Genomic DNA, 22,720 nt, shown 5'->3' with positions numbered 1-22,720 from the left:
GCCATAATCATCTAAATTAACAGGAACAACAACTCAAAATATGTCACTGGGTGTGTAATGAACGGTTTTTGATTAGAATTGCTGAAACAAATCAACTTTTTTATGATATTCTAATTTATTCAGTTGTACCCATATAAGGAAGGGTCCCGAAACAGGAAAACCTTAATGGAAATGACAATAAAGTGTGAACAGTCTTTTTAATGAGTTATTTCATCAGAAGCTAGGACTTTTCTGTAGTTTTGACATATAACTGATACAGAATATGTAATTAACAAGTATACCACCCTTTTTCCATAGTATTATAGTATTAAATACAACATTTGTCATACGATTATTGATTATAAAGTAAACTGCATAACACTTAATGATCTCTTGTTGAATACTTTTTACTCGATGCAATATTTATGACTTTCAGTTAGACAAACTGTCAACCCCACTAGATTTAATAACCTCATTATTAGCTCCACAGTTCATTTTGTAGCAAAATAATAAACTCACTTTTCTCCTTGCAGCTTGTTGGTTTTTACGATAAGGTCTTGAGTTTGCTCTTTCGCAGCCTGTTGAGGACAAAGTATGTTTTCATTTGCACACAAATGTCTTATAAAGTTAACGTCAATGTATTATTATAAATGATGATGATAAAACTAATTGTCTAAAAACAACAAACAGCAGGCAGACCTCCCATTCATACCTTTAATCTATTGGTCATTTCTTCACAGCATGTGCTCATGGCCTGAACATCCTCATGAACACTTTCAAGCTCCTATAGACAATGCAAAACAAATCCCAGTTGTATATAGTGTTCACAAGCACGACAACTGTGTCATATTACACATGTGTGATTCATGCAAACTGCAGACTAAAAAACACAGAAGATTGAACAAAATGGGTTATCTATGACTGACACAGATATTTGAAACACTTCTGGTACTCCAGGCCAATCACCGTTGTATTATTTGGCCAACATCACTTAGTCGCGCCACCTTTTTAATCACTATTTAGTTTAGATTTTTTTCATATCGAAAAGTAGCTGTCGGCAATGAGATGTTTCATTATTTCGTTTCTACCTACCAAGGGGGACTGCTTGACAACAAGTGCTATAAAAGAAATAACTTGTAATCTGCTACATACAGAGTTTCTACTAAAATTCAACAGACTTAAATTTTTCAGGCCTTCTTAAGCAAATGTATATATTGTTGATGGATGGACTGATTGACTGATGGATTGATTGAACTGTCAGACAATGAAGTCTGAATATGCTTTTATTTTCCATAATCTATTTAAAATTTCAATGCTTATTCTGACACAGAAAGTACTTAAAATAACTGCAATACTTCTGAAGACTTTCCTGGACTGTGTTGGAACCTTGTTAGTAAAAGCCAAAACAGATTTAAGGATTCTTATGATTATTTCCATATTTGACTAAAAAGCATAAAACTACCATGAGAAATAAGGCGATTAGCAGCGGCTACGTAGAAGGGTACGAAATGGTTTGTTTACGAAACGAAACAGAAGCAAGTTAGGACAACATTGGAACGCATAGGTACGAAACGTGAGTACAAATTAGAAAAGGGACAAAATGACTAACTGCAAGGGAAATATTTCAGTTGGAGCTCTGTTACCTCTTTAACCTCTTTAAATATTCGTACAAACTCCTCGTTAATTGTCAGACTTCTCCTCTCTATGTCACCTCGTAGATTTCTCCTGGTGCGCAGACTGTTCTCAGTGAAGAACACCGAGAGCGCCTTGAGAGCCTCCAGCATCTCCTGAAAACATATTTAACAAAATATCCCATCTAAGTGTTGTGATAAATGCAGCATTAAAAAGAATAAAGACCAATTGAAATAAATTAATGGTAGCCCCGCCTCTGTAACCAATATGTGTGCTTTTTAACCACAGTCAATCTAAAGTAAATAAAATAACCAAAAGAAAATACTAACGCTAACAGTTAAAATACACTTCATACCTTTTCGGCTGGGTTTTATTGGTCAGAAAATACACTATATGAGACCAACGAGAATCACTCAAATGTATTTAACACTTCTCATAAACACAAAACACAAAAGAAACGGTTTAATTCCAGGTTTAGCTGCTGTTAGCCTAGCCTGCTAACAGGAAGCTAAACTTCTACTAGCATACCTTGTCATTGTCCAGTCTAGTTTCCAGGATTTTATTCAGCTTTCTCGATAGCGGGTTATTGGGCTGGGAAGGTACATTTGAATTTGAAGATAAAGTGAAGCTGTCGACTGAACTTTCCGCTTTAATATTTGCCATCGTGCAAATCAACCTCCACGTCAACTCAATCCGAAGACTGTTTTGGTCCGCGGGTAAGTAACGTTCGGTCGGATTTCTTGGCGAGCGGCACAACGTTCCGACAAGCATAGTTTTCTTTATCTTGCTGCATTACGCAATTAGTTACCTTATGCTTTATAAAACACAGAACTGTAAAAATAAGTCGACAAGGATGATATTACAAAAAGATTATTTCTGTCTGATCTTTTTGGGGACCATCTGCTGTCAAAGACAAAACTTGTTTGGTGAAATAATGAAATATTGACTTGATTGAGTGAATGTTTTCTGATAAATATTGGAATGTTGTTTTCCACAACTCTCATCCCTTTTTCCTTCTTTATGAGTATAAAGTGACATAATAAGTGTAAAACTGAATTTAAGCGTTTTATATACATATAAAATAAAATTAAAACCTTCACGAAAATATGATGAAAAATAAACAATGATTTCAAAAATTACACCAACAATATCACAATCAAAAATACATATAGGCCTAATCAATATTTTCCTTTGTTAAAATGTTGTAACCGATCTGTTAAAGAGGGTAAAACATAATTTTTATAATTTTATGAAATATATAGCTTCTTATTTATCAAAAGCTCGTCAGCATAATTAAGTCCCTGAAATATTCTTTAACATGAAGTTGGTGTAGGATTCTTGCTAAACGTCATTCGTTTTCGAGGTATCCGTGAATGCACCCAGAAGCATGCAGGAACTATAGCAGCGTTGACTCTGGCTCCTGGGTGGGGATTTGTTTGATTGATGGTCACCTCCCAGCAACGTTTCATGGAGGCGCCTCCTCCTCGCCTCTCTCTCTCTCTCTCTCTCTCTCTCTAAGCAGGAATGTGTGATCGGGAGTTCGGCCAGTGAGCGCCGCTCCGCTCGTCCGTCTCTGCGCCGCGCAGGAGTAAATCATTGATCCAAGCCTTCGCTTTTACATATCGACGAGGAGGAAGTGATTTGGTTCGGAGTCTGCAGTCACTTTTTTATTTCGTATTTTGGATTCACTCTTTGCTCGATCGGAATAATTTCTCACCTTCTCGGCTGGAGAAAAGTTTGACTTAAGACCCGAACACAGCTGGACTCCGCAGATGTAAACCGCTTCTTTAACATCGAGCGCACCTCACATCATGTAAGATGTTCGCCCTTAAATCTGCCTCGTAATTATTCTTAGCCTGAAATAGGTAAAGTCAGTTGCATGAGGTCACCCCTAACCAGAGATCACTGCATGTTCATGAAGAACTGGCAGCTCCTACAAAGACCTAAAGTCTGATTCTTCAGCTAAATGTGTTAAGGATCTGTTGATTCTGGTGTTGCATAGTTGTTAATTAATAATCCGTAAGCTGTGTAAGTGTATAAAGTTTTACTATAGCACGTGTGTGTTATAAAATTTTACAGTTCATTTTATGAATGAATCTGCAACCTATTTGTGTTTAACAATATGTCTAATGTTAACTTAATGTGTTAATAGGCTATGTGTACAAATGCAACAAAATCAAACATATGTGAAAAAGTTCTGTATCAGTATTCTTTACATTGTATTGTTGTAGAGATGCACCGATCAATCAGCCAGAGATGAGAATTGACCAATTATTCTCTTGAACGGCTCTGATCAGTGATCAGTATGTACCAAAATTATAGTTTTTCTCCTATTCAGTAGAAAACTATGTAGTTTCATGCACTTTTTTGAGTTGAATAAAAATCAGATTAAGTTTGGGGAGATATGCCTTGAGGTGCAAATAGCGATAAACGTGTAATGCCTTATTTTTCGTCTGGAACCTACCACCTCTATCAAAACACTTGCAGCAAATTTTTTAATTTTCTAGGTGTCATGGTTATCAGGTAACAGTTATTGGCCAGGAAAAGCATGAGTATTATTTACATTCCTGTGCTGTAGAGATGCATCAATCAATCAGAGATCACAATCGTTCAATTTTCCCTTGATTGGCTCTAATCGGTAATTTGCAGGACAAGTCCAAAAATTATTATTATTTTCCATCAAACAGGATGGTTGAATCGAAACCTGTAGGTCAGACTGATGCCGGATCGGTGCATCTCTACTTTGCAAGCATTTGACTAATGAATGAAATCACGCATATGTGAATAAGCTTTGTAAAATAATTAATAACATTCATGTCAATCACCCAGAAGGTCCCTTCAGAAGGTCTGACCAGTATTTGCCAGGTCAAATACTAAACAAATTCTTATTAGGTTGGAATTAATTCATTTTCAGTGTGTAAATGCATCATCCAACAGCAAGAATTATGGTCTTTTTGAGTTGAATGAAAATCAGTTCAGGGTTAGGGACAAATGATTTGATGCATTAATAGGGACAGTCTTGTAATTCCTTAATTTGGTGTTAAATTCAAAAATAATAACAGTTTTTTTCTCTTTGTGTGTTATAGTCATTAGAAAAAAAAATCTAAAAGTCAAAATTCGGAATCAGTAAACAAAACCAGAAATCATCATCAGCCAAGAAATGCCTGATCAGTGCATTTCTACTTTGTTGGTGATGAAATAAGCAATAAATAAATGAAATGTAAAAATAATAGTTCCATTCTGCTAATCTAAGTTGAATTGATTAAACCATTTGCTTGTGTTTGAGTTAGATAATGGCAGTGTTTTGTTTACCATTATTCAAACTGCAATTATATTTAATCTATACTGAGTTAGGTGTTGGATCTTAACATAAACAACATACCAACTATGTTATGTCCTTGTCTATATTTAATTCCCTTTTATAGTAAAAAACAACAATTAATCACAAAGTCTTATTACACCATTAAAGGAGCTCTTGTAATTAAAAATAATGACCTCATTGACATCTTCTGTTTTTCATTTATCCTTATATAATGACTGCATAACACAATTCCGTTTTTTACTTATCTAGCTGATTTTGTTAGCTGTTTCCCAACCCCACAACTTGTTTGCATGGAGGGTCTGTGTGTCAGCACTCAATCTGCCTGTTTCCCCTCCTTCTGACAGGGATCCAGAGTCAATGAGGAGGTGAAGACCACAAGTGTTAAATGCTCACTGCAAGCTTTCCAGCAACACAGCAACTGCTCATTTAACTGCTGTCCTGCTCAGTGACTGTATTCATGATGGCATCCAGTCTGACCTGCACGGGTGTTATCTGGGCCCTGCTGTCCCTGCTATGTGCCGCTGCCTCCTGCGTTGGCTTCTTCATGCCCTACTGGCTGCTGGGAACGCAGATGGACAAGCCCGTGTCTTTTGGCACCTTCCGCCGTTGCTCCTACCCTGTAAGAGACGAGGAGAAGCAGATCACGGTGATGCTGGAGCAGTGCGGGCGCTACGCCTTCTTTCATGGCATCCCGAGCTTGCATTGGAGGATCTGCACAGTGGTGACGGGTGTGGGGTGCGGCCTGCTCCTGCTGGTGGCCCTCACAGGTCTGATGGGCTGCTGCATCTCTGACCTCATCTCTCGTACGATCGGTCGTGTGGCAGGTGGCATCCAGTTTGTTGGAGGTGAGCAAAGTGATGTTTGGTTCCTCTCGATACCCACAGTCAAGCTGAATTCTGCTTTCCCTGTTTGGTCACTGGCTAGATATGGAGTTATAGTTAGGAAAATGTTAGTATGCTTGTCCCATAAAAAACATTCATTATAGTTAATTACTGATTAGACTGAAAACTCCATGAACACAACATTTTGCAGCACCTTGCAGAAGCATACATTTAACTTTAACTTCAACCTTGAATACCTTCAGTGTATTTTATTAGGATTTTATGTGATAGACCAACACAAAGAAGCACATAATTGTGAAATGGAAGGAAAATGAAACATGGTTTTCAATTTTTCTTTACAATTTGTAATTAGTCCCGGCTGCACAGTAGCACAGTTGGTAGTACTGCTGCCTTGCAACAAGAAGGTCCTGGGTTTAAATCCTTGCTTGGGATCATTCTACATGGAGTTTGCAGGCTCTCCTCATGCGTGCATGGATTCTCTGAATATTCCAGCCTTCTCCCACAGTCCGAAAACATGACAGTTAGGTTAACTGGTCTCTCTAACTCGTCCTTAGGTGTGAGTGTGTTGGTGCATGGTTGTGTGTCCTGTCTGTCTCTGTGTTGCCCAGTGGTGGACTGGCGACCTGTCCAGGGTCTACCCTGCCTCTCATCCAGTGACAGCTGGAGATAGGCACCAACAACCCTGCGACCCTGGGAGAAGTGGGTATAGACAATGGATGGGTGGAATTAGTCCCCTATCCTCTAATGCTTCTACACAAAATCCAGTGCAACCAATTACCTGTAGAAATCACCTAATAAGTAAATGAGTCCATTAGTGTGTTCTGGAATATAAGTATTAAAACATCTATTTGTTTGATACATTTATGGAACAATCAGAGTCACGAAGATCATAGAAAAAAACAAACAGGTTAGGGATAACGCTGTGTTATAAAACAATGTTCAAGCTTTGGAAATCTCAGAGAACACTGCTCAGTTCATCAGTTGAACATGGAAAGATTGGGCAGCAACTGCAAACGGCCAAGAGGAGTTAGAATCAGATATGAAGCCATGGTACCTCTGGCGAAGCTCCAGAGATCAGCCCAGGTGTAAAGATCTGTTGATAGGACACTCTACAAATCTGGCATTTATGAGATACTGGAAAAAGAAAAGTAATAGTAAAAAGAAAACTATAAGGCATTCTCTCTAAGGTTTGCAAAAAAAACATGTAGGAAACACAGCAAAAATGTGGAAGGAAGAGATGCTCTGGTTTGATGAGACAGCATTTTTGTCCTACATTTATAACATTGCATCACTCTGAATACACTATTCCACACTCTATTTCCAAACTTAGTGATGGCAGCATAATGCTATGGGAATACTTTTCTTCAGCTGGGGTAGAGAAGCCTGTTAGCATTGATGGAAAGATTGAAGGAGCTCAATACAGGGCAAGTCTGAAAGAAAACTTTTTAGAGGCTCAAAGGAATTGAGACTTTGGTGGAGATTCCTCTTCCAGCAGGACAGTGACCCTAAACATGCAGCCTAAAATGTAAGGGAATAGATCAAGGCATAATAATGTGTCAGAATGGTCCCGTCAAAGTCCAGACCTAGGCCTAGAATGGAGAATCCGTGGAATGTGAGAAGTCGGAAAACTGTTTTCACAGATGCTCTCATCTAATCTGACTGAGCTTGAGCTATTTTAGAAAGAAAGATTGAGGCAAATGTGAGTTGCTAGAAGTGCAAAACCCATAGAGATATACCCCAAAAGGCAGCTCTAATTATAGCAAAGTTGGTTTTCAGTTTTGAAAACATTAAAATACACATATCCCTTTCTGTTGCAATATGATATAAAATCCCAATAAAATACATTCAAGTTTATGGTTGCAGACAAAATGTGAAACCATGAGCCATAGATACTTTCAAAAAGGTACTGAAGAAATTATTATTTTTAAATGGTTACATTTAAGTTCTTATAGTTTAATATGGATTTTAACAAAACATTGGTGAGAAACAAAGATGCATAAATATTGTAGCCTTTCTTTTTTGCCAACTGTTCTGCTGTTCTCCCAGTAAATCCAGTTTCCTCTGTTACTCTGCTGCACAGGAAATGAGGTCTGCTAGTGAGCTCTGACTTGTGGTTCTTTAGTCCTTTTATATTTTTTTATGTTTTCTGCAGACTGTTGTTTGGAATGAAGAAAATTGTTGTGAGAACGGTTTAAAACATCACACATCAAACTGGGTTACTGATGAAATAAAAAGCTAGCTGTGTTTGCAAGCTTTTGGCTGCACTAGGGTTCACTGAAAAACTTGGATTTTTTCTTATGGTAATCTTGTGAAGCTGGAAAGTCATCAGGGCCACAAATGAGCTCAAACTCTGCTCTGTGTTTGATTCTTTAACTTTAAAAGAAGTCCCTGCTCTGTTCTTTCTTTTTCCTCTTGGAGAAACAGGCTCTTGTCAACGCTGCAGAAACCACGTTCTGTTTTTCTGTTTGCAATATGTTAGACCCAGTTTGGCTCGGCACCAGCTTTTGTTTGTGTCTCTGCGCGCTGATGTGTCTTTTTTGTGTTTTTGCTGCACATGTGCTCTCTCGAGACAGGAGGTCTGAGGGAAGGCTTCCACTGAAGCTGCAAGTTTCCCCCTCGCCCCAGTTGAAGAAGCTGTGGTGCTCCAGCCCCTCTCATTAACTCAGAAAACGTATGCTTGCATACTGTGGCTCACCACTCTGCTGTTTACAATCCCCATCACTTCAGCTTGGATTTAAAATGTGATGGGATAGAGAAGCAGGTTGCAAGCTGATATGATGGAGCTGCTAGGTTTTTCCAGAAGAATAAAAAGAATCTAGAGAAGACTATCGTGTCCTAATTCCAAAAGGCTTAGCTTCTTGGGAACTTCTTCAGCATTAATGATGTATAATAAGGAGGATGATAAAGGTGAAGGCTGCTTGAGTTATTCTGATGTCTGCCCTTTTTGTATTAGGAAAGCCTCTTTTAAGCTTTGCAGCTACCACATACATGCAAGCTGCTATATTTGGCTGTAGGATTTTAAAAAATTCCCCTGTCTTACTTGCCATGTTTTTTTCCTCTTGCAGATTCACAAATCCAGACACGCATGAATTTAGACAGTGGGAGAGTGAAGAAAGGCAGTGTACAATACAAGAGACACCGCTCAGGTCCTTTCGTCCTGAATGCTATAGCGAGCCAAAGGGCAGAGATGTCTCAGAACGGCTAATTGGAAGTGACACAACTGAGAAACTCAGTGGGCTGTTGCATGTATTGTCCTCTGTCACTTTCAAAAGAGTGCAGAGATATCCAGGCGGGCGAGGGAGGCCGAGGGAGAAAGAGTGATTGAAACATTCGGCATTTACTTCTTATTAGGTGTGAGAAATAAAGATCTGCAGGGAAACAGGTGGAGTGGGGGCTGAGAAGTGTGATCAGATATCGGTGATTAGCGGGAACAGGGAGAGGAAGTAAATGTGACGAGCAGCGAAAATCAAGTGTGAGCCTCGTAGTTGGCTGTTTGATGGTGGTGCCATGCATCCTTCTGTGTTTTCTCTGATCCTCTTGTGGACCGCTAATTAAGAGTGTTTTGCTGAAGAGGGCAGAGCATTGTGGGGGCTGTCACAAATAGCTAAAATCTTCTTGCAATATATCTCACTTCCATGAAACAGATTAGCCCTGAAAGGTTTCATCAGTTCTTTATCTGATTAACTGGAGCTTTCGACAGAAAAACTCTCCACCGTTGTTTCATCCCAGCCTAGTGAAGTGAATGTTGCTCCAGAGGTTGTTCTTTACTAATGGTTGTGTATTTTAGTCTCTGCATAGAATATCATCAAATTCATAAATCAAAGGCTTAAGAGCTTCATCTGACTTACACAAAACAGCTTTCCCTTTGGCTTTACAGTTTCTTGTTTTAGTAATACACAGTGATGCACACTCTGGAACGGATGTGGCACAGGCAAGTGGTTCAGACATTTAAAGATTCTTGACTCGGATTTGGTTGTTAGGGACTTGGTCTCTCGCCCCCTCCTGCAGAGGCCTGCCCTGTCTTTTCGGCCATTTCAAGCAGAACTGCACACTGCAGAAGGTTTGTTTTTAACATTCACAATTTAGGCCACCACAAAACCCATTTTTCTATATAGTATATTGTTGTATCACAATAGGTGTTTGTCTCCATTAAAAGATTTTTGTACAGTAGTTTAATAAAGTATTCATATCCTTTAAACCTTTTTGACATTTTCACATGTGGCAACCTCAAACGTCAATGTATTTTATTGGAACTGCTTGCAATAGACCAACACCAAGTAGCACATAATTGTGGAGTGGAAGAGAAATGACACATTGGAGATGGTCAGAGTTGATGGGAGGATGAATGGAGCTAAATAGTGGGCAATACTTAAAGAAAACCTGTTTGTGGATACAAAAGACTTACCAGATGTTCACCTTCCACCAGGATAACAACTCCAAACCTACAGCTAGAGCTACAGTTGAATGGCTTTGATTAGGGGTGTCCAACTCCAGGTCTCAGTGGCTAGAGTCCTGCAGGTTTCAGATGTGTCCTTGCTGTAATAATTTTCTTGAACCAAATGTTTGAAACCTGTTCATGTGGCCATGAAATCCTGCAGATGTCTTCTAATAAATTATTCATTTGAACTCTTAGTTTTGATGTTAATGTGCTGAACAACAACAACAACAAAAAAAACATCTAAAACATGCAGGACACTGTCTGACATTTTTCTAGTCTCTAATATTTTAACTAACTATAAGAGACAGTTTTAGAATTCCTATTTTGATATTTAGAAACTCTACATGCAAAATGCTATCTGTGGTCAAAAACTAAAACCGCACATCCCCTGAACACACAATCCCCATGGAAAATATGTTGTCGCAGCATTATGCTGTGGGGATGTCTTTCAGCAGAGACAGGGAAGCTAATCACATTTTATTTTTTTAGGTGTCTAAGATTTGATCTAAATATTTTATCTTAATATTATAACAATTTCTGATTGCAGACCCTTTAGAACCACCTGGTATAACTGACTTGCTTCTTAGTTGGTGTGGATATTCTGCGGTATCTTTCACAAAAACAAATAACTTTGGTGGAGTTGGGGCTCAAAAACAGGTTTAGTTCACAGTTGCTAAACTTTATGCAAGCATAGTTGTGTTAAAAATGTGGGAGGGAGTGGCTAGGAAACATGGATGTCTTTGTGGTCCAGCGTTGAATTATTAAGGTAGATGAATTTTGTACCTTTTAAATTTCATTGTAGATTAATTTCTCACAATTGTTCAATGAATTATATTCCTCCTGATGGGAATCCACAATACTTGTTTATTGTTGATTCTTACACATCAAAAAATGCTGCAGACCTATTGCTAAATAACTTAATTAATGCCTAAAATCAACAGATATAAATTGCCCATTTCCTAGCCTCTTCTCAGACCTGATTAAATGGTGATTTGCTGTGAATTTGCGGCTCAGACATTTGGGTTTTTGTCTCAGATCTCCAGACCTTGCCTGAGACAGTTTAATTCTTTCATTGTGTGACTGGCTTTAAGGGATTTATACCATAGACTTGCTAGATGCCAAAGTCAGTGATAGCTTAAAAATGAAATCTGAAAATTAATTTCTAACTGTCAGAGATAAGGATAGGAGTATGCCAAAATCCTATTTTCCAATCGCACCTGATATGAGCCCTTGTTGCTCTGCTTTCAAATATAATAGTGGGCTAATTAGTTTATGTCTCTTTGATAAATAACTAAAGGCAACATCTGTTCTCACCACCAGAAGCAATGCACATTTTAGTGGGTATCTTGACACTGAAACTTGAGAAACAAAAAAAAAAACAACATATTCTCATTATTGGATTTGAATTTAATTTTGTTTTGTATTTTTTTCAGTTACACTGATCCATGTGTTTGTTTTTGTTTATTGTGATCGGATATTTCCCCATGCATTCCCTTTGCAGTACAGTGCTGTGAAAAATATGCCCCATTCTGACATACTGTCCTTTTCACATGGAAATAATTTTAGGTGTATCAGCAAAGGTATTTTGTCATTTAGGCGTTGAATCCACACAGATCCAGCGTTTTGGGAGATCAAAGACGATCATTTTTGTAAAATTTTCTAGAATGGAAAAATTTCAAAATGCTGGTTCTGTGTTTCTTTGTGTACATACAATACACGTCTTATCTGGAATGATGCTGTAGATCCACCTCTCTCTGTAACCCGCATACGCCTCTTTGCCGCCATGTTGCTGTGTTTACCTCGTATGAGTTGTCCGCGCATGTTCACTGTTTTTGGTGTGTATCTGTGGCAGTGTCACAGTGCCACCAATGAGCGCAGCATACATACTACAGCGTTTTCAGTGGTGCTGCATGCACTCATGCGGATGCATATTTTCACTAAATCATTTGTGACGCGATATTGTTTTTGTCTCTGTGTGGACAGGGCCTAAACTTGGTTTTGCCTTTTGTCACACCTAAATGGTTCAGATTGTGAAACAAATTTAATAGCAGACAAAAATAACCCGAGGAAATACAAAATCACAAACTGGCCTGATTACGGCTAAACCTCTAGAGTCAAGACATCGCTTAATTAGAATCCGTCTGACAATATGAAGTAGGGTAAACGATCTCAAAAAGAAACTCGTCATACTGACCCTAACGAACTCAAGAACAGATGGGAAACAAGTTACTGACATCTACCTGCCTGAAAATCTCCAAAGCCATTTCTAAGGCTTTAGGACTTCAGAGACCACAGTAAGAATCATTAACCACAAATGATGTTAACAGTAATCGGTGGCAAACCTTCCTAAAAGTGGCTGGCCTACCAAAATATTCCAAGACAGCATGGATGATTCATCCAGGAGGTTACGAAAGAACCCAAAAACAAATACGAAGCATTCACTCACTTGTCTTAGTTGAAGACAGTGTACATAATACATCAATAAGAAGGAAATTTAGCAAAACTAGCCTTAAGGACACCAGGTCCATCCTTGAATGGCTTACAAAAAACAAAATGTAGCTTTTGGATTGGCCTAGTCGAAGTATGTACTTAAATCTGACTAAGGTGCTGTGGCATTACTTTAAACTATCCATTTATGCTGAAAAACCCTCCAGTGTGTCTAAAACAGAAAAGTTCTGCAAAGAACAGTGGGACAGAATTTCTCCACAGAAACGGGAAACACTCATTGCCAGCAAATTCTTAATGGCAGATGTTGTGGTCAAGGTTTATGAGAAAATACTTTTTGAAATAGACCCAGGCTGGTTTGGGTAGCTCTTTACCCTTGACAAAAAAATATTATGTTCAAAACTGCATTTTTTGTTTACTTTTGTATTTACTTCTCTGGTTTCTATAGGTTTTATAACCTTTCTGTCATTAAGTACTTTAACTTACCTGCCACCTGCCTGCATTAGGCTCTTTTCAGCAACAAGCATGGCAGTTTTGTTTCTTTACTTATATGAAATTTAGATTTAATTATTGTCGGAAAACTCTTATTCCTTTCGAGGCAGTGAATCAAATAAAATCAATAATTTGAGCATTAGTGGTCACTTTAGAGGAAGCTAAGATGAAACATTTTTCCAAAACAGAACTGAATCTTTCAAAATATTGTTTTGACCTAGAGAGAATATCAGTGCGACCAAACTCATTTTAGCTCCTGATAAAAGTGTCAGGCAAGATGTCTGCTCCAAGCCAGAGGGTGCAGGCTATATTTCTTTGAGGATGCGGTTAAACTGCTGAGTATTCATAAACTGAAGGTGAAACAACAAGACGAACACTGTGATGCTCGATGGCCTGTGCCCGGCCTTTTCTGGGAGTTTGTTGGGACAGGATGCGATGGGGACACCGAGGACTTTCTTATAGGCTGCTGCTGTGTGAACTTAAGAGGTGATGCGTCCCTCAGGGATGTAGCTCAGGTTTGAAATAGCTCCATGCAGCATTTTCACTATCATAAGGGAGGGTAGAGGTCAGAAGGGAATTCAGTAATCTGAATTTCTCTGTCAGTGTTGAGAAAAGTACGAAGAACTATTTTGTTTTTAAGGGGTAATTTAATGTCATTAGCGTGCTAAAAGAATAAATTATTGATTAGAGACATTTAATGTCTGTTACATTATATATTAGTCAAGAGTTCTGACAGCTATTTGATAAACTGAGATCAGAAAAATGTGAGTTTTCCAATGCGGCTCCTTTTCTCTGTGAGGAGTTCGGGAGCAATATGACACACTTGTTTTTCATTTGACATGTTTTTATCTTTTGAACACTTGCAAAGTTTTACATATAGATCTGAAAATGTGTCTGAAGTTTCAAATAGGTTGAAATAAAATAAAAATCATTTAGCAGAAACTGATCAAACACATTCACATTTTTCTGAACAATAGGTTGTGTTTGTGTGGGGAAACGATGCAGCATTTCGGCTCTTACCTCCACAGTTTGAACAGATTTGTTGGCAGCTCTGGTTGAATACTTCCCACACCGCGTCCACTGAAGCTGCAGTTGATCTGATATATCAAATAATTGGCTGTGGTGCCTTTTGGGAAAGCTTCTCCATTTAGTTTTCTGGTTGAATGGCCATGTTTACTCCCCTTTGCTACATTTCTGCAGACACTGGTGTGGAATGTCAGAAAATGTACAATGTGCTTGGAAGAGTTACGGAAATTATTGTTTCACCAGAGTTTTATGCGTATTTAAAAGGAATAGTTCCGAATTTGTATGGGGTTTGTTATATGGTTAATATCTTATTTGCAGTAGAAAATCTTTCGGCTAACCCAGGAGGGCCCAAAACTCAAGAGGACATCTACCATCATAAAACAACTCCAGCCTCAAGAATGTCATAGTGGTTATGTGTAAACTGTTTTATGCACCTAAGGAAATTCTTAATGTTTGCATTGGACTGTAATTTGCAAAAAGGCTAATAGTTATTAAACAGGAAATGGAGATTAGAGGCAATGTCCTTCTCCTGTTTTTTTTTTTTTTTGTATGAAACATTTTCTGAGAATGGAACTTATAGAAATATAAATATATTTATATAAAACCATAGCCGTGTAAAAATAGCACAGCGTAGTCATAACACAAGATCTAGCAATAGCAAAACTCCTCAATATTTATCCTTAAAGTTAAGTCTGTCTGGCTAAAAGCTATTTATTTTCTGTTAAAGTTTAAACTATTATTATTGGTGTGTGCTTTAAGCTTTATTTCCTGTACTAATGCTTGGGAATCTGATATGAAGTAAGAGATGAACTACTTATTGAGGTGAATTATTGTGTTGACTGAGTTAATTTCTAAACCTCTCGTCTGGCTGGCGTACAATATTCGCTTACATAAACACTGACAAAGCCTCAATACTTTTAAATAATTTGTGTGGTAGCCTTTTTTGGTAATCAATAGACCAAAGAAAGTGACAGAGGGATTGACAAGATACAAATGATTCTTAAGCACTGTGAGAACCTGAGTGGCTAATGGTTAGCCATTAGCGATGCTGAAATTGGCCTATGCTTCACAGCTTGTTTTCAGCACTTAACTGAAAAAATGTAATTCGAAATTAAAGTCTGGATTTTTCTATACTGAACCGTGATTCTTTTAATCATGGTTTGAGATGTGTGAAACCTTTATTCTACGTGTAAAACCACAAAATGCTGCATTTCAATGCTTTATTTAGCACCGGAAGTGCCTTAGAATGAGACAAATAAAAACATAGCACAATATGTTCACTAGTCAAAAGGAAATATTCCACAGTGGCACAGTGAAGCGAATGTGGCGAGATAGGTAGAGTGGTTTAGTTGTTGATGTGCCCCTGGTTAAGGCACCTGATCGGAGTATCGGTGTATGAATGTGTGTGCAATTGGGTGTTTGCAGTTTAATGTAAAGTGCTTTGAGTGGTCAGTATCCCTAGAAAAGCTCTATAGTATGCTTTGATCTTTGGCTCTCTGGCTTGCCTCTCTAGCCTTAGTCACCAATATTAGTAAATGAAGATGCCAGAAGATTTAGATATGTTTTGCTCGTAACATTTTAACCGAACCTCACTTGAAAAAGCCTGAACTAACCCTTTAAATGAACAACGTCTTCAGGTATCTTTGCTGTAAGTAAAGGTGACATGTTAAACACAACATGTAATGAAGAAGTGTGGTCATGTGCCACTGAGGCCACATGAAAATAACTTCACCACGTCTGTCTGCCTTTGAGGCTCAGAGGGTATACCAAGGGCATGAATGCGAGTTATAGGTATAAAAGCACGTCTATAAATTACAGATGGGCGGCCTTTATTGCGACCATAATTTTGCCTGGGGTTGTTTGGCTCCGTCTTGTGTTGTCCTATGTCAGAGCCATACCAGCGCAGCCAGCAGCTTTGTCCTTGTGTCGGCTTTGGGAGCTCTTGCCAGCTGGATCCCACCCAGTCCCAGAATGTGCGCTTCCACTCCCCTCTTACTGCCGTCTCTCATTTTCAAGAGGTGCAACAGCATGAAATCGCATCCATATGAGGAAGACTGCAGGATGAAGAGCTCATATTTCTGTCTGGAACAGTGTCTCGTGACACTCTTTGTTTAATGATGTCACATCACAACATATTTCCGGAGAGGTGGGTAAACATTTTATGGATGCGCTGTATTCCTTCCTCCTTACAGGCCTGCTGGTTTGATGGGATGATGACGATGAACTGCGCTGTTTTGTTTGTCGTGTAGAGTTTGCATAAAGCCAATAGGATTGCAGCAGCATGTATCTTTAAGCCACAACTTTATTTTTTTGCTGTGGACATGAGCTTTGTGTAATGGTGTTTAGAAGACTCTCTCGCTGTTCATCGGGAATGTTTCCGGCCTCTAATGGTTATAAAGTGGATGTCTCTCCCTCTGGGTTGATTGATCACCTAAAGTACAGACCACTCTTGTACTGTAATATGCTCATTCAGCCCAGCAGCATTTTTCTTCCTGGACGTACAGTTCTCTCAAACCCCCACCGAGGATGTTTGGAATCAGAGAGCCATGAAACATAGCCTGTGTGCCAGAGGCGCTCTGTTCTTCCCAGTGCTTCAGTCTATCCTCACTTTCTGTATAGATTCTCCTTTTTTGTCCTTTCTCTTCTTGGTTTCTTCTGTATTATCTCCAGTTCCTTCAGTCTTTAACTCCAGTTTAACCTTTACCCCGATTTCTGCTTTCTGTCCACCCATCTATCCCTCCGCCCTGCTCCTTCATCTCCTCCTTCCCCCAGATTAGGTCGAAATCAGCGACCCGAAGAATGGACCAGGGTTCAGACAGAAGTACAGAAAAATGAAAAGATACAAAAAATATCATGTTAAAATAATGAGTGAGACAGAAACAGAGAAAAGAGCGGAAAGTCCGGCATCAGCAGGGATTTAGCTTTGTCAAACAGGAAGTGAGTGGAACCAAAGGAGAGACAGAAGGGTTATTTCAGTAAACCCTTCTGTTAAGTCATTGTTTTTGCTGGGACAGCAGCAGGCGTGCTGCGTATTGAGCTGTTTTTTTCACTGGGTACAAAACTGTTCCAGAAAAACGTGTCTGGTGTGTCTGCAGCTGTGAAAACAGAGAAAAGGGGGAGCTTAACAGCAGAGAGGAATGAATTCAGGAAGCATAGGAATTTGGTTGTGATTCAAAAATGATCTAGTAATGGATGGGTTTGTTCACAGAAAACAGCTTCTTATAAAAATATCAATAACCTAAAACATCTAATGGTGTATTGTAACTACTCAGCTACTGTGTTTCTCTTACTATTTAATTACATATATTTGGGTTTTAGATAAAGATGCACCAATTAAAACTGTTCTGCTGATTTCCAATCACTGTTTTTTGTTTAATTTTCTGAATTAGCTTTTAAAGCTGTGACCTGCCAATGGCAATTTTCTTAAAACAGTTCAATGACAATTGAACTTTAACACATGATATTGAAATATCGACACTGAATTATTGCCGCCAATACAGTGCTCACAAAAGAATGGTCACTTTTAAGACACAAAAAATGTTAATACAGAGTAACAAAATTAAAGCATTTTTTAGGCATAAAAAAATGTAATTCCTTTTTAAAACCCTGCAGAATCCCTGGTCTGGACATGTGTCCCTGACATAAACACATCAGCATTCAGCAACCTTTGGTTTGTGTCCAGCTGTCTTTGTTAGTGTCAGAATTATACTGTGTGAAAAAAACGTCCCATAATATTACAGACAGTCGCACAGTGGTGGGGTATAAGCTTAAAGGTTCTTTTCAGATATGCGCTGCTTTTTGACTAAGCACGTCAGACTGTCGATCTGAGGACGTGGGTGGTTTTCTGTTAACATGTAGAGATAATCTGGTGTGTGTCTCTGTGAAAGACCTTCACTTAATACCTTGTAGCATTTCAGTATCACTTTTATAGCAGCACGTCAGAATGGAATGTCATCACATTAAAGATAAGCTAAGTCATGGTACCCCTGCTTGTATTTTGTTCAGCACCAGCGGCAGTTTTTATCACAACACCTGAGCCAAATAAATGGGTAAAAAGCTCTGCTGAGGATTGGAAACAGTGTTTTTCATCTGGTGTGTGTGTGGGGGGGGTTAAGCTGAATGCAGGTAAAGTGGAAGATAATGTTAACTCAGGCTGATGACCATCATGCTTATTACTATAAGTGCATCTAAACCCTTGTGAATAAGAACCCAGTCAGGGTCTTTTATAACTGTAAATGTTTAATAAGCTGAAATATGTGAGGAAGCTGTACCTATACAGTGCCTTGGTAAAGTATTCATACCCTTTTAACGGTATAAAACATTATTCCAAGATTCTACTGCTTTGTCCATTAACAGTATGGCTGCAAATCTGCCACAACATGGTTGTCCACCTAAACAGACAGGTCAGTATATGAGAACATTGATCAGAGAAGGAGCCAAGGGGTCCATAGTAACTCCGGAGGAGCTGCAGAGATGCACTACTAAGGCAAGGGTATCAGTTGACAGGTCGTTTAGTTGCCACAAGCCTTTTAGGGGACACCGCAAACACCTATACAGTCAGATGAGACCAAAATTATAATTTTCAGCTTATATGGAAAACTCTGTGTAGAAGAAAATGAACACTGTCCAATACCCTGAACACATCATCCCCAACTTAAAACATGGTGGTGGCAACATCATGCTGTGGGGGTGCTGTTTTACAGCATTGGCAGGGAAGTTGGTCACAGTTTATGGGAATATGGATGGAGTAAAATATAGGAAAATCTTAAAAGGAAGTCTGTCGGAGGATTGAAAATACTTAATGCTGGGGGTATGGTTCACCCTCCAGTAGGACAACAATCCTAAACATGAGACAAGAGTTACAATAGAATGGTTTAGATGTCCATTTTACAATTCTGCACTACTTTGTGTTGGTTTATAACATAAAATAAATGTAAGTTTGTGGTTGTTATACCTCTTTGAGACACTGCATATACAGCTACTCCAGTCCACTGCCAATAAAGATTTACCAACTACATTTTAAAGCCAACATGTTGATGTAACAAAACTCTGAGGACTTTGGCTTTATGTCTTACTTGATTAGTTACAATCTAATAAGCCATTAATGCTACATTTTTTATGTATAGAAAGCAGCTTTGGCACAACACTGCCGTACTAAACTTAAGCTGCTCTAGCTGCAAAACAGACTGAATTGCAGTCGTCATCTTTCAGTGTGTGCAATATTGCAATCGCAAAGGAATGCTTGGTTGCAATATTTTGCAGGTTATTATATTTCAAGTGAAAATAATTCATGCTCGGCATAACGATAAGACATTTGGATGAACTTTATCTAAGTGGTTAAGATTATAAAACTCAGAGAATTCTGGGGATATGGTGTTACGGTAAGAAAAGTAAGAAAATGTTGGTTAATTATGATCAGTATATTCATTGCAAAAGCATTTCCATCAGATCTTTTCCTTATATCATGATGTCCTTGGATTGACCTACATTTTTAAATTGTCATGCTGGACGTGTTAGAGTGACATGGCAAAAATGGGAATATTTTCAGATTGAAGAACCTTACTCATTCATGTTGTTAATTTTGCCGACGTTGCATAAAACAGACTTTTGCTTTAATGATTGTGCCCTAATAAGTTCAATTATTAGCTGCTAACATGTATCTAATGGAAGACAATCTCAGATTTAATTTTAATTAAGTCACTGAGGCCAAAGTACTTACAGGGGTTGGACAATGAAACTGAAACACCTGGTTTTAGACCACAATAATTTATTAGTATGGTGTAGGGCCTCCTTTTGCGGCCAATACAGCATCAATTCGTCTTGGGAATGACATATACAAGTCCTGCACAGTGGTCAGAGGGATTTTAAGCCATTCTTCTTGCAGGATAGTGGCCAGGTCACTACGTGATACTGGTGGAGGAAAACGTTTCCTGACTCGTTCCTACAAAACACCCCAAAGTGGCTCAATAATATTTAGATCTGGTGACTGTGCAGGCCATGGGAGATGTTCAACTTCACTTTCATGTTCATCAAACCAATATTTCACCAGTCTTGCTGTGTGTATTGGTGCATTGTCATCCTGATACACCGCACCGCCTTCAGGATACAATGTTTGAACCATTAGATGCACATGGTCCTCAAGAATGGTTCGGTAGTCCTTGGCAGTGACGCGCCCATCTAGCACAAGTATTGGGCCAAGGGAATGCCATGATATGGCAGCCCAAACCATCACTGATGCACCCCCATGCTTCACTCTGGGCATGCAACAGTCTGGGTGGTACGCTTCTTTGGGGCTTCTCCACACCGTAACTCTCCTGGATGTGGGGAAAACAGTAAAGGTGGACTCATCAGAGAACAATACATGTTTCACATTGTCCACAGCCCAAGATTTGCGCTCCTTGCATCATTGAAACCAACATTTGGCGTTGGCATGAGTGAACAAAGGTTTGGCTATAGCAGCCCGGCCATGTATATTAACCCTGTGGAGCTCCCAACGAACAGTTCTGGAGGAAACAGGAGAGTTGAGGTGCACATTTAATTTTGCCGTGATTTGGGCAGCTGTGGTTTTATGTTTTTTGGATACAATCCGGATTAGCACCCGAACATCCCTTTCAGACAGCTTCCTCTTGCGTCCACAGTTAATCCTGTTGGATGTGGTTCATCCTTCTTGGTGGTATGCTGACATTACCCTGGATACCGTGGCTCTTGATACATCACAAAGACTTGGTGTCTTGGTCACAGATGTGCCAGCAAGACGTGCACCAACAATTTGTCTTCTTTTGAACTCTGGTATGTCACCCATAATGTTGTGGTCATTTCAATATTTTGAGCAAAACTGTGCTCTTACCCTGCTAATTGAACCTTCACACTCTGCTCTTACTGGTGAAATGTGCAATCAATGAAGACTGGCTACCAGGCTGGTCCAATTTAGCCATGAAACCTCCCACACTAAAATGACAGGTGTCTCAGTTTCATTGTCCAACCCCTGTATGTATTGTTAATATTGTATGTATTTTTGTATTGTTAATATTATAAATATTTAGTTGTGCTAAAAATCTCTTTGTGAAGGGGGTTCTTTTTGTAGCCCTCTCTGGTTGAAGAGAAAACAGTGATCGGGACCAAAAGAGAGAAATACTAGTTGTTAACATGTCACATCTGTGCTACAGACACTTGAAACAGTGAATATGTGCAAGCGCATGAATCAACCGGCAGACAGATGCCTAACGGATGGTGGAGGCTCCACGCCTCTGTATCAGAGATGACACACATTGTGGAGGGCATGTTTGATGTCCCTGCTGCAGCCTGTGCCCACAGTGAGCAATACTTTAGTCACCTATGAAAACAAGGACAAACTCCTTTCAGCAGGCGAACAAATGGAAGACCAGGAAAAAAAAAACATACACCACATGTTGTGTCCAATAGCAGATAAAGAGGATAACGGAGGAGCCCAGATTTGACCTGCTAGACACCTCTCACTGAGTCAGAGGCTGAATAAATGTATAGGTATAGATTGGCTCTAAGTCCTGTGGGATAAAGTAGTTTGCTCAGTATTCATGGCCTGGTTTTACAGTCTCAGAGGCACCATGCCTTTAACACTACAGTTAATTATCCCGTTCATCCTGGTGAGTGGAATGTGGAGTCAATACTTCTTTTGTGTTGCCCTCTGATGGATCAAATAGCATGACTGTGAGAAACAAGAACTGGTGCTGAATAGATGGAGGCAGATTCACAACTTAAAATGAAGCACAGGGCAGAGAGGACTCTATATTAGCTGAAGAACAACCTCAGTAATTTCCTCTCTTTGTTTTTTTCCCCTTTGAAAGTACTGAAATAAACATGCTTCCACATCCTAAGTGTTAATACGCACTGTCTCTGAGGAGAGAGTAATTTGTTTTCCTTTAAGTTGGGAATGCCTCATTATTTTTCTCTGCAGGTTTTGAAGAATTTTCAAATATATAAAGATGTGGTGTAACATTCAGAGCCCTCTCAGAAAATGTAAATTAGTTTCCACCATTTTATGCAAAATTAGATCAGTTTGGGGGGGGTGCGTCGTATAGAGGAAGAGCGGTAGCTCCATATATGGAGTCCATCAATCCTCGACGCAGTCTTCGGGGGTTCGATTCCCGACTGTGGGATCTTCGCTGCATGTCTTCCCCCATTCTTTCTCTGCCCATTTACTGTCTGAATACTGCAAATAAAGGCAGCTAGTGCGATCAGTTTACTCCACTGGGAAAGGTCACCCAGAAAATTACAGACATGCTGCCAGACACCAACAACCGGTGAGGAGGGCAAAAAAAAGCAGCTGCAGGTCAGATCGGTGGGGGATGTGGGTCACCTGTGCCCATGCGTTTGTGTGTCAGGAGTCTTGTCACGACCTGATGGCAGCAGCTATGCGTGTGAAAGGGTTGTTTACACTTTGAAGTGAGCATTGGTCATTCTCTCATATCTCTGAGTGTGTTTTTAATAGTTTGTAAATATTCTGTGGCTTATAAGTCAGTACACCCCTGTTAGAATGTGATTACAAAAGGTGATATTAAATAACCT

General features: G+C 39.2%; 2 protein-coding genes across 2 annotated transcripts in view; one reads left to right on the top strand and one right to left on the bottom strand.

Annotated features, from left to right (window-relative positions):
- The window catches only part of cog6 (component of oligomeric golgi complex 6), a 33,360-nt gene extending 31,005 nt beyond the window's left edge, over positions 1 to 2,355 (bottom strand). The window contains exons 1-4 of the mRNA XM_047390597.1: positions 2,140 to 2,355; positions 1,623 to 1,766; positions 692 to 763; positions 499 to 557 (exon numbers count right to left, since the gene is read on the bottom strand). Of these exons, the coding sequence (XP_047246553.1) occupies positions 499 to 557; positions 692 to 763; positions 1,623 to 1,766; positions 2,140 to 2,274 (410 nt within the window). The 5' untranslated portion in view covers positions 2,275 to 2,355. The remainder of the gene's footprint in view (positions 1 to 498; positions 558 to 691; positions 764 to 1,622; positions 1,767 to 2,139) is intronic.
- A 773-nt stretch (positions 2,356 to 3,128) lies between these two features.
- LOC124884655 (LHFPL tetraspan subfamily member 6 protein) overlaps positions 3,129 to 22,720 on the top strand; it is a 78,043-nt gene continuing 58,451 nt past the window's right edge. Inside the window, exons 1-2 of the mRNA XM_047392695.1 lie at positions 3,129 to 3,424; positions 5,278 to 5,778. Coding sequence (XP_047248651.1) covers positions 5,391 to 5,778 — 388 coding nt within the window. The 5' untranslated portion in view covers positions 3,129 to 3,424; positions 5,278 to 5,390. The remainder of the gene's footprint in view (positions 3,425 to 5,277; positions 5,779 to 22,720) is intronic.

Source organism: Girardinichthys multiradiatus, chromosome 18, assembly GCF_021462225.1.
Source record: "Girardinichthys multiradiatus isolate DD_20200921_A chromosome 18, DD_fGirMul_XY1, whole genome shotgun sequence".
Classification (NCBI taxonomy): Eukaryota; Metazoa; Chordata; class Actinopteri; order Cyprinodontiformes; family Goodeidae; genus Girardinichthys; species Girardinichthys multiradiatus.
This window is presented reverse-complemented; position numbering and strand designations above follow the sequence as displayed.